This window comes from Penaeus vannamei, chromosome 23 (genome assembly GCF_042767895.1).
Source record: "Penaeus vannamei isolate JL-2024 chromosome 23, ASM4276789v1, whole genome shotgun sequence".
NCBI lineage: Eukaryota > Metazoa > Arthropoda > Malacostraca > Decapoda > Penaeidae > Penaeus > Penaeus vannamei.
This window is the reverse complement of record NC_091571.1, coordinates 27665415-27680414: the sequence shown is the minus strand read 5'-3', so window position 1 is coordinate 27680414 and position 15000 is coordinate 27665415. Positions and strand designations below refer to the sequence as shown.

The following is a 15000-nucleotide window of genomic DNA, read 5'->3' as shown; positions in this document are numbered from 1 at the left end:
TGCCCCTTTAAAAAGGGGCATTTGCATTGTTCCTATCGAGAAACAAGTGTGGAATCTAATGTCTGGTAGTCATGATTGGAAAGGTGCTGGCTCTAGGAGGACACCAATTCCGGGTTAGGTTAGGTTAGGTTAGGTTCCTATTCCTGTTGTTTACAGAAAACTGAATGTTACGAAAGAATAAGATATAACACAAATAACAAAATGTTACATTTTTTTTTCTTGTACTGAATTAATTACTTACTACATAGAGAGATGATATGGAGTCTGTGCAAAGGAAAAGGAAATAAAAAGACAAATATAGACATTGGCACTTACGTAACCTAATGCCTGTACTTTTGGCTGCGTGATTGCTGTGGCCCAACCGGATTCAAGGGGTTAAGTATTTTAAACCTCATGCATTGTTTTGTAACTTCAGTTCCAGTGTTTATTGTGTATGATATAACTAGAGAAAAGTATAAATAAATGCAATGAAGAGGATTAACAGCGGTTTTTATTGGTTAGATGTTATTGTTGTTTAGATTTTGTTTATATATATTTTTTCTCCATTTGTAATTCCATTTTTCATATCTTATATTTGAAAATTGTTATTGTTATTTACAAACAGGCAGACCTCATTATTAAAATTATACATTTCCTATTTCCATGGCCACTTTAGAAAGAACAAAGTACATTTACTAAGTGCACAAGAAAGCAAATGAAAAAACAGACATTCTATGTTTTAAATGTTTATGTTAATGCCCTCTCCTATACTGTGTACAGCTTTTACTTGTCAAAGGATCAGTGTTCAAAAATAATGACAATGATAATTACAGATAAATGGAATAAATACAGAAACATGTAAATGCATGGCATATAATGAACTTTTGCATATATTTTCTTTTCCCTTTCCATAACCTTTACTAGTTGATTAATATTTAACCTAAATTTTTATTTATCTGAAAATTGAAAACAAACGTTTCTTATATTTTCATTTGTTCTTCCTTGGTCAGTCATGAACATATATTTAACATTTATATTTATATTTCATGTAAATCTTATAAAACATTATTTGGGTACTACTTTCACATCTGTCAGTTAATTGCAGCCCTATCTAAGCCTGAATTGTTATCATTGCATAAATATGGAAGTGGAAGGGGAAAGTAATGCTAGATGAAAATGTCACATGTCACTGCGCGGTAATTTACCCTTTTTAAAGCATATATAATTTAGAGAGGGTGAACCTTTAGGGTGGAAAGTATTATATCAAGTTGTCCTGCACTTTTTGTCTTGGTAGGAGAATATTAGCTGTCATCTTCAGAAATGTTGATGGCACCCAGTTATGTCTAAATTACATTGGGATTTATTATATATATTTCACAGATGCTTTATGACTAAAACAAGGGAGAATAAATAAACATGTATGGACAGTATTTTTTTGTTATGCTGACTTGTGAACTATCGTGTCAAAGTGGGAATCACTGATTTATATGCAAATTGAAAAGCAGATGTAGGTAACAAATGGGTATATGGTATATTTATTTATTTTTATTTCATTTTATTATTATTATTATTGCTTTTATTTTATTATTATTATTATTATTTATTTTGTTGGTAAATAGATTTCGTGAAAGCATTATCCTTTGGCCAGTATAAGCTGTAGGCAGTAAAGCAGAATGATGTCATAAACATTCTGTTAAAAAAAATTAAAACTTCATATGCTATCTCCTGCATTTTGTTTTAATCTTATCATGACAGGGCCAGAATTTTCCGTGTTGTAATTATTATGCAACAGTCTAGCTTTTCTGGCAGGGCGTATGCTGTGTACAGTTTGCCCACCTGCTCACTTGCTGGAAGGAGTCATGAGACTATACATAGCATTCATCTTTACATCATGACTGCTATAGCTGTACCCGTCCATAAGAGTTGGATATTGACATGTGAATAGCAATTTTTTTTAGCTTTGTTTACTTAACCCATTTACAACAGGTGTCCCACATATGAGACGCCCAGGGGGGGGGGGGGGGGAAATGCGGGGTGTCCCGCCAGTGTGACGCTGGATTGGATCTGTCAGAGCGCAAGCGGTCAGCGCACGGGCAGATTCCGCGCCAGCCCCTCGTGCCGATTTTGAAGCCACCCGGAAACTATTATTTTCAGCTTCAAAATATACCTGTGCTAGTGGGTTAACAGTAGTGCTTATATTGTTATACTTGAATGCACTAGAGTTATGAGATAAAATCCAAGGTCAATAACCTTGGGGTGCCAATGTATTTATTCAGTCAGCTATACATTGATTGTAAAAAGAAAAAAGAAAATTATTGTAAAAGGAATGAATACGTAAAGAGTAGATTTAGGCCTACCTTACCTCATCTGTTTACTATTTTCCTTGAAATTTTTATTTTTATGACTTTAATATGTTAAATGTTACTGTTATCATTATCATTATCATTAATATTAATACTGATATAAATGTCATTATTTACATATTAGTAATAAGAATAAAAACTTTTCTTTTCCAAAAAGATCATTTCTTTTCCAGGAATGGGGTAAACAGGTAAGATCAGTTAGGTCTAATTTGATTCCTTGGTTTACTAAGGACTTTTGGAGCCATGCGTGTGTAAATAAAGTTAAGGAAATTAAATCACCGTGGACTAGGCATGTATAAGTTCACTCGGAGTGTCAACAGGGCTAAAGAGTTACTGAAAGGCTGTCGTGTATCGAGTTTCTTAGTCTTATTTCTTGAATGTTATGCTCTAAGTCTTTTCATTTCCATGTGTGAGTCTTATATTCCTTTTGTGTTGTATTGCAGAAAGAATGGCGTGAAGATTACACTAACTTTAAGAAAAAAGTTGCCCGTTGTGTTCGAAGAAGTCAAGAGGATTAGGAGCTGTAGGCTATTAGCATATCCCTGGTATGTGGACTGACGAGTATTTCAAAAGTCTTTGGAGTCATGTATTTATATATCAAATGTGCAAAATTCCATACAACCAAGTAAAGATACACATATACTCACCCACACACCAACATACTTGCCCACGTCTAAATGACTGTATGTGAACACACCCACACACACGCACAAACTGACTCACAAACAAAAGCTAATACACACTGACTCACATGAAAACACATCCATACACTGACCCACATGCAAACACACTCGTACTGTCACACACATGCAAACACACACACACACTCACCCACATACAATCACATCCACACTCATTCGCTCACATGCAGATGCTTACACACTGAACATAGATGATATAACTTGTTCTATCAGTATTTTGTTAGGATTTTATCTTTCTTTCATTCTTTCTTTCTTTCTTTCTTTCTTTCTTTCTTCCTTCCTTCCTTTTCCTACATTAACTTTCCTACATTAACTTCCATTGAAAATTCATTTCAGTTATGAATAGTTTTGAGTGTTCTTATTGTTATCTTTCATTTGCAAGGCTTAGTTTTATGAAAGGGCTTTCATCAGTTCAAATAAATGACTTGTTAAGGCTCCCATAATTGTACCAACCCATAAAGATTAGCCTTTAGTTTTTACCTATTTTGAAACAATTTCTGCATCCATTTTGGTATGGTACCTGTTTATTGCTATAGTATATGCACAATATAAGGAGCAAGCAACATGAAACCAGTGTGCATTTTCATTGTGAAAGTACTACTTGCTCTACTTGGTATTACAAAAAAAAGGATTGGAAAGTATTTTAGATTTTTTACATACTATTTGCTGTTACTTTGTTATGAGAGCCTTAATTTTTTAAAACTTATTTATTTGCCTACTTCCATTCTTTCTTACTTACTTTATCTATTGGACTAGTGATCTTCGGGGAGGGCCAAGTCCTAGTAATCCATATTATTATAGAATGAGCATTTTTTGTTGTATGTTTTTAAGTAAAGAGAGTAATTCTCACAATAAATGCAGGTATATTCATAACCAATTTATCAGTTGTTAAAGATACTCTTCATGATTTTCAAATAACTGGGCATGTGTAGATGACAAAGTTTCGGCCAGTTACTTGGTACATGCAACAGACTTGTATGCATTTTATTTAAACCGGAAATGCTCAAGATCCTGAAAATAATATAAAGGAGTATGAATTAAGCAACTGCATGCATACACTCAAACACACTCACTCACTCACTCACTCACATTCTTACCCGCTCACCCACTCACTTGTATGATTCTACTTGAATATGCAATTATCCAAGCATTAATAAGCATATTGTTAAGATAATTAGCATTAATCATACAAAAGGAGATAATGACATTCAATATTGGTCAGAAAATTTGTCCAAAGGAAATAACTCTTGCTCAGAAATTTTGAATAGTACTTATTAAGTTGTTCGAGTGTTGGTATTTCATTGTATGTTTTGTCTTCTCATTTTCTCTCTACCTTTTATTTTTTTACTCCTTGTTGTTTGTTCAGTGTTTCATCTTTTTTCTTTCTCCTTCTTTATGACTTAACCTTTGTTCCTGCTTATTCTTTATCACTGCTTTGAAATCACTTCATATTATGTGGTAAAGAAAACTAACATTTCCTTTACATCGGCAGGTTTTAAGAAAAGTAATAAAATGTGGTTGCCATTCCCAAGAGACTACCCATCATCTCATGTTTGGACAGCAACAACTGCCAACTCTGTGACTAGCCTGAAAAGAAGTGATAACTGAGATGTCTTGCGGCGTCTTGCAAATGTTGGCAGGAAAAGCAAAACAAAACAAAAAACAACAAAAAAACAAAAACAAAAACAAAAAAATGAAGAGGAAGAGTGAAATTGGTCACCCAAAGGTGGCCTTCAAACTTCAAAAGAGGAAATGGATGGATATTGGTTGTTCAAACACGTTGATAAACAATTCTGTAAAAAAAAAATAATAAAATAAAAAATAAGTGTCCAGAAATTCACTAGAAAGACGGTAAGAAGTGTGCTCATAGTGTGTTGGTGGTGCGTGAAACTGGGACCAGATGCTAAGACTTGCGAGTGAAGCCAAACGAAGGAGCCTTGGGCAACCTTGTGGCATTACGTCTGATCAGGGTCACATTTAAATGTCTGGTCAGGGTCACATTGTGAATCATAATTAAGGTCAAACCTCATTAACTTCCCCAGTGAAAAAAGGATGAGAAGAGGAGAGGAAAAATAGTAAAAATTGAAAAGTTATCAGCCATATCTTAGACATTGACTTCACCAAGTTGTGTCAAAGCAAGGCCTCAAACTCACATATCCTCTTTAAAATAGGCCCATTACCAGCTAAGGCATTCAAGTCCTACCTATTTTTTCCCCCTTTTCATGATGAAGATGTGTTTATTGATTTTTCTGAAATTTAGCAAAAGAGAGAGTTTGTTACCTTGCTCAGGAAAGACCAGGTGGGTTAACGTCTAGATACGACAGTCAGTTTGTGGAAGTAAAGACAGCAAGGAGATAGCCTTTCCTTACTTATATCCACAGTGCTCTTATAGATATTAAAACTACTTGGTAAAGTCCTACCATTAGAAGGAAATTACAAATTTATTATGCATCCTGAATTAAGCTTCTATTGCAGCTTTTCTTTCTGTCAACTGATTGCTTCAAGTTGTGTCAACGTTGACATTGTTATGTTGGTCCTGAGCAAGAGGAAATCAATTCTGATTTTCATAGCAGTGGAAACCCTCCAAAATTTATAATAATTTTAAGCATACCATTGTTTATTTTTTAACAGAAGCAATTGATGCACTTGGATACCATGGGTTAGAGCCTTGCCCATATCCAACTGGGATAGTCAGCAGCCAAATTTTGAGGTGTTTTCGTAGTCTCAAAATGGAGTCCTGATTATCACTGGCACTACTTGACCACAGTTTTTGCTTAAGTGTTTGGTCCTACATTTAAAGAAGACGAAGAAAAAGTGGATCTCATTGAAAATAGAATTATCAAATTCAAAAAATATTAGATAGTTAATATTTTTTAGATAATGAATTTAGAATTAGATTTGCAACTAAAGTCTTGAGCCTTAAACTTTATAGTGAAAAAGTGCAATTGCACAGAATGGAAATGCAGTTGATCTTCTTTTTTTATACTACAATACATTCAAAACTATGGGAAGTATGTACACTGTTTGCTCACTTTATCATGGAGGGGCATATGTAGTCGTGAATTGCAGTTCATCCAATCACAGTACTCGTCTATTCTACTCATGGAAGGAGACTGCTCAAGGGACCTCAGCCTGTTACCAGCCCTGTTTTAAGTTTAGGCCATAAATTATAACGTTTTGCAAACCACAGAGTTGGGCTACTCTTGAGGGAATGCTTTCATTCGTTTCTGTTATTTTGTTCAGTTTACTTATGTCTGATCTGTTTTTTTTTTTTCCTTTTTTGTCCATTCTTTTTTATATATAAAGTATAGGGAACCATACCTTCCAGAAGGGACACCCTCTTAAATCTGCAGCTACCTATGTTAAAAGTGTATATTGCTGAAAGTAAAGCACATGTGTTGGGATTGGAAGTAGAACACCATTGTTCTTTTGTCTAGGCCATGCTTGTTTTTATTGAGTTGGTGTACAAGGTGTTCCACAAAAATACAAAAGTTTACCATGTGCATGAGAAGTGGTTGAGGGTGTCCACTTGCAAATTTTTACAGGTCAGTGAATGAACAATTTTTAAGTACAGCTCCATCCCACCTAGCTTGACTCTGCCATGTTAGTTGACTACATGTTCTTCTGTAGAACCCCCATGAAGGATTTAATACCTCAAGTGTTAAGTTGTCTCATTGTGCAAATGTTGGGCCCAGGGGATGACAGTGGTATCTGCCTGCCTCTTTAGGGCTGAGTTTCAATTGGCAAGGAATTTGTTGGTAAGCCTTGAGGGGGTTAGGGTAGCACTGTCCTTGCCCAGTCTGGCAATTAATGAAAGCCCTAGTATGAAAAAAACAAAGTGTGATATGATACTGGACATTATGAACTGCTACTGTGAACATTTGTTTTATACTTTTTTTCCATATTCCTGCAATATGTTTTAAGTAACAGTTTGTAGCTGTCCTTATATTCAATAAACACCAAGCTTCTGAAGGATTTCATTATTGGGAAAGATAATATTCCCATTTTATCCCAAAATATATACAGGTTGCCAGCTGTCAAGTGAGTGTACATTGGCATTCTTACTTAATACATTTGATTTCATTCTCTTGAGTAAAATCATATTGTAGATACTCTATCTATTTAAGATTTGCCTACATTAAGCATATTTTTGCAATATCTTGATCACAATGTTAATTTAATCATACAATTCCAATACTATAGACATAAAAGCCATACAAAATAATGAAAAAAAACCCTAGTGGGTGATGGAAAATGAGTATCGCCATGTTTTGCCTGCTCTTCCTTATTCCCTGATTCTTCCAAGTGAGCTTGTGCCTACTGCCCTTTATAAACTACTATCTGCTGTGAGTACAAGTAGGACCTGGAAGGAGTTGAATGATGTGCTCTTTGTATCAAGAACAAATATAGAATATTGGGCATTAATTTTTACATTACTGTTACTGGCATAATGGAAGTGTAGTTCCCCCAAGTAGTATTGCTACATTTTTTAAAGAATGTAATGAGGTGACTTGCAACTGTCTCCTTATATTTCTACAGAAGTGCCTTGTTTAGGACAGCAGCTTGTTATAATGGTTATTTAAACATTAGAAATAGTGGCATTGCTTGCTAGTACTTCTTTAGTTGTTATTGTGGAAGTGCACATAGTTTGCTGCATATTTGTATAGAATATACTAATGTAGTATAACAATTTCAATATTGATATTTATTATTCATAAATGGGTAAAATTTTCAGTGAAATTAGTTGAGAACAAGTATTCATTAGTGTGTACTTCTCCACGCCTTGGTGATTGCACAGCTTGCTGTTGTGTAGACCAAACCTCATCTTAGTGATCAGGATATAGACTCATGACATGCTGAGCAGTCACCTGTTGTCAGTGTTCTTACAACTGAGTTTGGTCATGTGGAAATAAAGATACTTATTAATTGCCACTCACTTAAAATGAACCACTGTCGGTTTAATTATTGTCGTTATCAACCTTCGAGGCCTAGATTGGATTTAAAAATTCATTAATTGAGGGCAATATAGATTAATAATTCCAGTAGATATTTTTTTGCTCTTACATTGGTCAAAATATATTCATATACATTTTTGGTTGTCTTATTTTTTTGTAACCAGTTAAATCAAAAATGCATGCTATAAGCGCCTCATTTTATGCTTTGAAATAAGTATTGTAAGTTCTGTAACACTGGACAAAAATACTTCTAAATTACTTAGAGTTAACATGATTTTATTCTGGCTTGCACAGTGTCACACTCCAGGGGTCTTAGTCCCGTAAGGGCTAATTATTACTAATAAATATTTTTGCTATTATTAGTTCTTTAAATGGAAGGATTTCAAGAAGTTGATTTTGCTATGCCTAAGTATAGTAAAAGCAAATGTGTTTAAACAAGGCATTACTGTAGTCATGAGTGATAACAGGTGAATGGTCATCTCAAGAAGATCTATTACAGCTAAGATCATGTAGTGTTTCATTGAATGACAAAGTTTTATAGAAGGCCATTTCAGGGATAAGAAAAAAGAACTTAAGTTGGAAGTAATGTTTGATGATATATGGTAGTGTATACTACAGGAGCGGCTTAGCTAGGGTTTATTATATATAGATTTTCTTTCCACCTAGCAGTATCAGTTGTTTTTTTGTTCATTAAAAAACTGCAAGTATATTTGGGCATTCATTTTTGTCAGTTGCATTGATTATAGTAGCATACACATTGCTTGCACGATTCATTCGTACAGATGAGTATATGGGATTCCTTGACACTTCTCTATGTGACATATATAATTTAACTCCTAACAAAAGACTGCAGGAAAATGCCCATACATCTAGAGCTTTGCTATATCTCTTGATATATTTTATGATATATACTGAAGAGCTTTTTGATTTATGTAATTCAGCATACAGTGTGCTCAGACTCATTTTCTATAAAAAGAAAAAACATGAAAAATTTCAGCTGTGTTTGAAAATCATTTGCCACATAAAATTATTTTAAAAATCTTTAGTTTAGTTTGCCTTTATTCAGAGACCTGTTGTGTGTTGTATTTTAAAAACATTATTATGGTTTTTAAAGTTTTTATAACACGGGATGACTTGGGACTTCAGACTTCATATGTTTGTTATAATGTGTTATAGATTATCTTTGTATATTTTGTGTAATCTGATGAGTGATACTAAACATATTTTTCATTATCTTTTTGGGAGATGGAAACCAGTATGATTCACCAGTAGCTCTAGTGTTGGTATGAAATTATTACTACTGTCAATGATAATAAAGTTGAAATAACAGATGTTACTCATTATTGTTATTACTACTGATGCCGACCTTGTCTCCCACATATATATTTTCTTTTTTCTAGCTCTCAATTAGTCCCTTTGTTTATATACTATATTAAAAAAAAACATGCAGTTCTTCATTCTTTTTTTCTCTTCTTCTCTGTAAAGCTCAACTATACTTTTGAAAATTATACATTTACCTTTTAAGTTGCTACATGTAATACTTTTTTAATACCTAAGATTACTTTTTTTATTTTATTTTTTAAATTTTTATCCCATCATCATGATCATCTTCATTGTCATTATTATCTCCATCTTCATCTGTCATCATCATTTTTTATTGCCATATTTTTTTTATAGTCATCTTTTATCTTTAACTTAATCTTCACAAATCATTATTATCATTCTGAATCATTATTATCATCATTCTGATTCATTATTATTATTTGTACTATGATTATTATTATTTGTAGTATTATGATATCTTTTACTATGAGGGGTTATGAAAAAGAATTTGTCATACGTCTTCCTTTTATTTGACGGTCTATAGGGGAAATATTAAAAGATTTTAGGAATAGGTATCAGTATTGATTACAGTTGACAAGGCATTTAATACTGCTCCTAATAATAATGATGATAGTAGTGTTAATAATAATAGTGGAACACGCCAAAAATACTTTTAAGAATCACACCCAACCAGAATCCATTGAGAAATCTCACTGAATATTGCAAAAAATCAAATACAAAACTGGGGTTTGTGTGAAGTTCCTGGTTGATGAGACAAACTATATCATGGCATGATATATATATAGCTTAATCATTCAGTAGAATTTTGAAGCTTAACAGTCCCATCAACTTGCTCCATAAAAGGTTGAATTTGTGTCTCCCCAAAAGATGTATTAGTGTCATCGTTCGAATTTTCCTCTTTTTGTTCCTTCAGTCTTATGATAATTAAGCTAACAGTATACAATGAGCTTCTTGATTGTCTCCATCCATTTCTGTGTATCAAATGTGATCTTAGGCTTACAGTTCCGTATTATCCAGTTATAACAAGTTTACACCATCAAGTCTACCTCATAACATCAATTTCAGTTTGTTTAACTTTAAAACCAGTACTTTTTTCTTTCCTTGAAATAAAAAAGATGACTGAATTCATATAATTATTAATTTTCTCAAATCACAACTGTTACATACAACAGATACTTCTTTGTGACAAGGTACTAGTTTTTACATTGACAAATAAATTGTGAAAATCAGTCATAAAAAAGGTGTCATTATACAATGTCCTTATACTTTATGAAATCATTGATAATTTGGTCTGTTTTCATTTGCATACCCAGCAAAAAGATGGATGTATAATTACAAAAAAGAAAAAACCATACCAGGAAAGGCAGCACAAAAGTAATTAGACTAGATAATCAAGGATATTCCAGAATGTTTAAGAATATAAAAAGAAAATTCTACTTCACTATAAGTTTGGAGTCGACAATGAGAAAAAATAGACTGAATTGTTTGTGTAAAGAATTCGAACTTGACTATTTCTTTTGCTTATTCAATATAAATTATTTTTCTCTTTTTCTTTTTGGCTCACATGCCCTCTGTACTGGATTATTTTGTTAATATCTTGTATTAAGAAACCTCTTGTATTAGGCCTTTTGAAAAGGGTACAGAGAGGTTTGCTCCACGGAAAACTGTTTGTAGCAGAAATTCGACACCACATTTTAATATATAAGAATTAATTTAAACAGAGATTATTAAACTAAACCAGATTTTTTCAGAGCAATATTGCAATATTTTGTTGAAGTTTGATGGTCTTTGATTGTTCAAGTCCGTCTTTCAGGGGAAGTACTTTATTCATCAATTTAAATAGTGAACTAAAATTTCGAACCAGCAAATTTTGAAGGTGAGATAGGCTATTCAAGAATGCCTTTGTAAATAAAGTGATGCATGTTCTATCACATAGTTTATAAAGTAGGACATTGTCTTGTCTCCAGTAGTGAAACATTTAGTACTTACTGTTAATTTTTAAGTGGCAAATTTCTTCACTTTTTTTATAAAATAAATGCTTGACCTCTGTTTACAGTAGAATATAAAGAACCTTAAAAAAAAAAAAAAACTCTGGAAAGGTGAGCAAGGTAACAGGAGCATAGATTGGGACATTATTATACCCTTTATCTTGGCTGTTAACAGGCTGTGTAGGATGTCAGAGATCTGTATATATTTAAATATGAAGAAGCATTTCTCAGGTTTCGTATTGTAGTCACATGAATGTTTGGGTAATCTACAGAATTCTTTTGGTTTTGCTGTATGGGATCAATACACTAAAATTCTCTGAAAGCAAACCAGAATATCATCCCTCCATTTTACTAAATACTTTACTTTTGCATCATTTTTTCCCCTCTCTGACTTCCTTTGTTTGGTGCTGAGCAGGATTTAACCATCTTAAGTGATTGCATATCATAGTGAAATGACAGTTGATTATGCTATTGGAAGCTGTTCATAAAGCAGACTATATCCTTTTCTTTAATATCTGGTGATGAAATAAGTATACTGAGAAGAGATATTTTCAATACTTTGTTTTCCATGTTTTCTGAGGTGATACGTCGTATATGCATGATAGCACTTGATTCAGTTATTTGTTCTTTCATTTTAAAACCATCATATCCCCATTTTAGTTCATGCTGTGCACTTTCAAAATTCTAATAATTTATCATTTGTTTGACTAATTCAACTTTTTCACATTTAAGAGTGATATGTTTGATTGACTTCTATTGACATAGCCTTCCAGTAATTGGAGAAAGACTCCTGCTTTTTTTACTGTATGTTTTTAGTGGCAAAAGATACGTGTATTTGTGGACCTTCCTCCCTCTTTCTCTTAAGACCAATAAAGGTGGTGTGATACAGCACTTCAGGTTATGCTCCTCTCTTTTATTGTTCCTTTCAATTATTGCTACATTTGAAATGCTAAATTGTGTACAGTATCAACTTAATAGGAAGAAAATGTATTCCTGGAATGAAAAGGGATTACAGGTATTGGATTTAGTTTTTGTAAAAGTGAATATTGTAAATATATAGTTTACTGATACTCATGTTGAACTGGTTATTGGCTTTTTTATGACTATTTCATATTGATGCTGTAAAAGGAAATCCTTCTAAATCATGCACTATTCTCAATTCATCATACAAATTTATCTACCCACCCGACCTGACTGTCTCAGTCTGTCTGTTTCCTTCCCTCACTTGTTCATTCTCTGTCTCTATTTATCTGACCTTCTTTCTCCTCCCCCTTCTCTCTCTGTGACTCTCCCTGTTTATTTCTCTCTCTGTCTTACCTCACTCTCTCTCTCATATGTGTGTTCATGTGCGTGCGTGCATGCGTGCGTGTCGCTCCCTATCTCCTCCCTCCCCTCTCTCTCTTTCGGACTCTATCTATCTCTTCCTCCCTCTTCCTCCTTTCCTCCTGCCCTTCCCCTCTCTGTTAGTCACTCATGAACTCTCTCTCCACTCCACTCCCTCTCTGCATCTATCTCTCTCTCTCTCTCTCTGTTTTGTTTGCAGTGCATCAAACATCGAAATCAAATATTTGCATATCAGTTGGAATATTTTCTTACAAAAACGTATTGGCGATACATGTATTGGTATCGACATCGCTTTAATAGTCTTCGAAGGTTCAGTGTATCGGAATCGCTTTAGCCAATATCCAGCAAAGCCTTAGACAATTCTGTGTATCGATGCCCATCACTGGTTGTATATATGGCTATGTAGCAAATAAACATTTAGTATGATGTTCTCGAGTGTTGGTTTGGTGTACTGTTTCAAATATGTAGCTGACAGGCCAGTGACCACAAAGCTGCCAGAAAATTAGATCTTGAAACTGTCATGTTAAATTTTGATATTTTATTAAGATCCTAAATAATGTGCGGGAAAACACTCATTTACCCTCCCCTCTATTTCATTTCCCAGGTTTTCCTACTTCGGCTTTCCTTATAACCCATTGATTGTTTCATAATGGCTCTTCTGTAAATGAATAATTCTCAACACCAACAACCTTTCCTCAGAGTTGATGATTTCAACTGTTGCCATAGTCTTTGGAATGATTCCACTTCTCTTGTGTCTCTGCCTCCCAATATGGATTCCGCCGTGCTTGAAGCTGACCCGGTTGCCCATTTTGAAACATCACATCTGTATTTGCATGCCATGACTCAAGTGTTAGTAATTTTTCTTGACTTAAAAGACATACCAGATGAACCCCCACCCCCCCACACACAATCCCTTGCCCACTGTCGTCATGGGGAGCGTAGGAGACAGACTGAGGCCCAAGGTAGGGGATCACCCGTGCTTTGGATCTCAGCCATCGGCTCTACTGATTTTGCAGTCTTTTCTTCTTCTCTCGTCCCTATCTTCCCCTATTTCCTAAGGTGCTATAAAAAAGGAAAGGCCGACCTTTTGCCAGCCATAAACAGCTTCAGGGAGCCATGGGCACAGTATTCCTTTGGTTAATTGTCTAGCCCGTACCCTCATGGGGACCCAGAAAGGTGGACCTTATATCTTTCCAATGTATTTCAGGCTTACCATGGCCAGTAATGAAGACTTTTTACCCTTAATAAAGGCATTGAGGCTTTCCCTTTATCAACTAGCCTCCCTGACCCTCCCAATCCCTTGCACGTGGTTGTCATGGAGAAGCTTAGAATACGTATACTAAGACCCAACCTTGGACCTCAGCCCTCACCTCAACTAATTTTGCACGGTCTTTTCTTCTCTCCCTTTCATTTTCCTTCTCTTCTTCACTCCCTTCTTCTGTCCACATCCATAAGTGTGAGAGCCATACTGGAAGGATGAAAGACTGGCTGAATGTCAGTCCTTGAACAGCCTTCGTACTCCGTTTGCACTTCCATAAAAGAAAAAGAAAGAAAGAAAGGAAAGAAAAAAGAAAAGAAAGAAAGAAAGAAAAAAAAGGGGCGCTTTACCTCCCTATTCAAACCATTGTCCCTTGTTCTATTATTCGCATCTTTCTGTAACGCTGAATCACAACTGTTTCAATTTACTTTATCCCTTCTCTTCCTATTGATTGTAATGCATTTGGAATTTTACTCTCAACTTCAACCACCATACAAAGTGATTTCAACTGCGACTACATTCTTTGGGGTGACTCTACCAATACTTCTCAAGGCTGTTCACTGGGAACACTTTCTAACACCACCCAAATTACTTTAACTTGCACACCTAAACCTTTCATGCACTGACCTTTTTCTTTGCTCTCCTTCCCTTCATCTTGACTTTCATTGCTCTGTTCTGGACCACCTTCTCTATAGGGATCACTTTTCTATTCTCCTCTCTTCTACTTCCTATGTCTCACACTCAAACTCCCTATGCTGGTGCTCTGATAGGGCATACTAGCGTACTTTTACCTCTCTCTCTAATCTCCCTCTTCCTTCATCATTATTTTCTTCCACATCAGACATTCATTATTTCATAATCACTGAATGCTCCAAAGTATTTCGAAAGAAGTGAGCAGCATGGGAACAGTTATCACTATAAGCAAAATACCCCCAGCCAAACATCAGTCCTGATCAATTTTACAAGAATGTCAACTCACTATGCCACACAATCCAAAGCTGTTAAAATCAGCCATCAAAATTATGCATCCATAATCACCACTCTACACCTTTCTCTACAGTATGACGT

General features: G+C 34.6%; 1 protein-coding gene across 1 annotated transcript in view; it reads left to right on the top strand.

Annotated features, from left to right (window-relative positions):
• The window catches only part of LOC113818230 (ubiquitin-conjugating enzyme E2 G1), a 37314-nt gene extending 27980 nt beyond the window's left edge, over positions 1–9334 (top strand). Inside the window, exons 5-6 of the mRNA XM_070137848.1 lie at positions 2786–2887; positions 4536–9334. Of these exons, the coding sequence (XP_069993949.1) occupies positions 2786–2860 (75 nt within the window). The 3' untranslated portion in view covers positions 2861–2887; positions 4536–9334. The remainder of the gene's footprint in view (positions 1–2785; positions 2888–4535) is intronic.
• The last annotated feature ends 5666 nt before the right edge of the window (positions 9335–15000 follow it).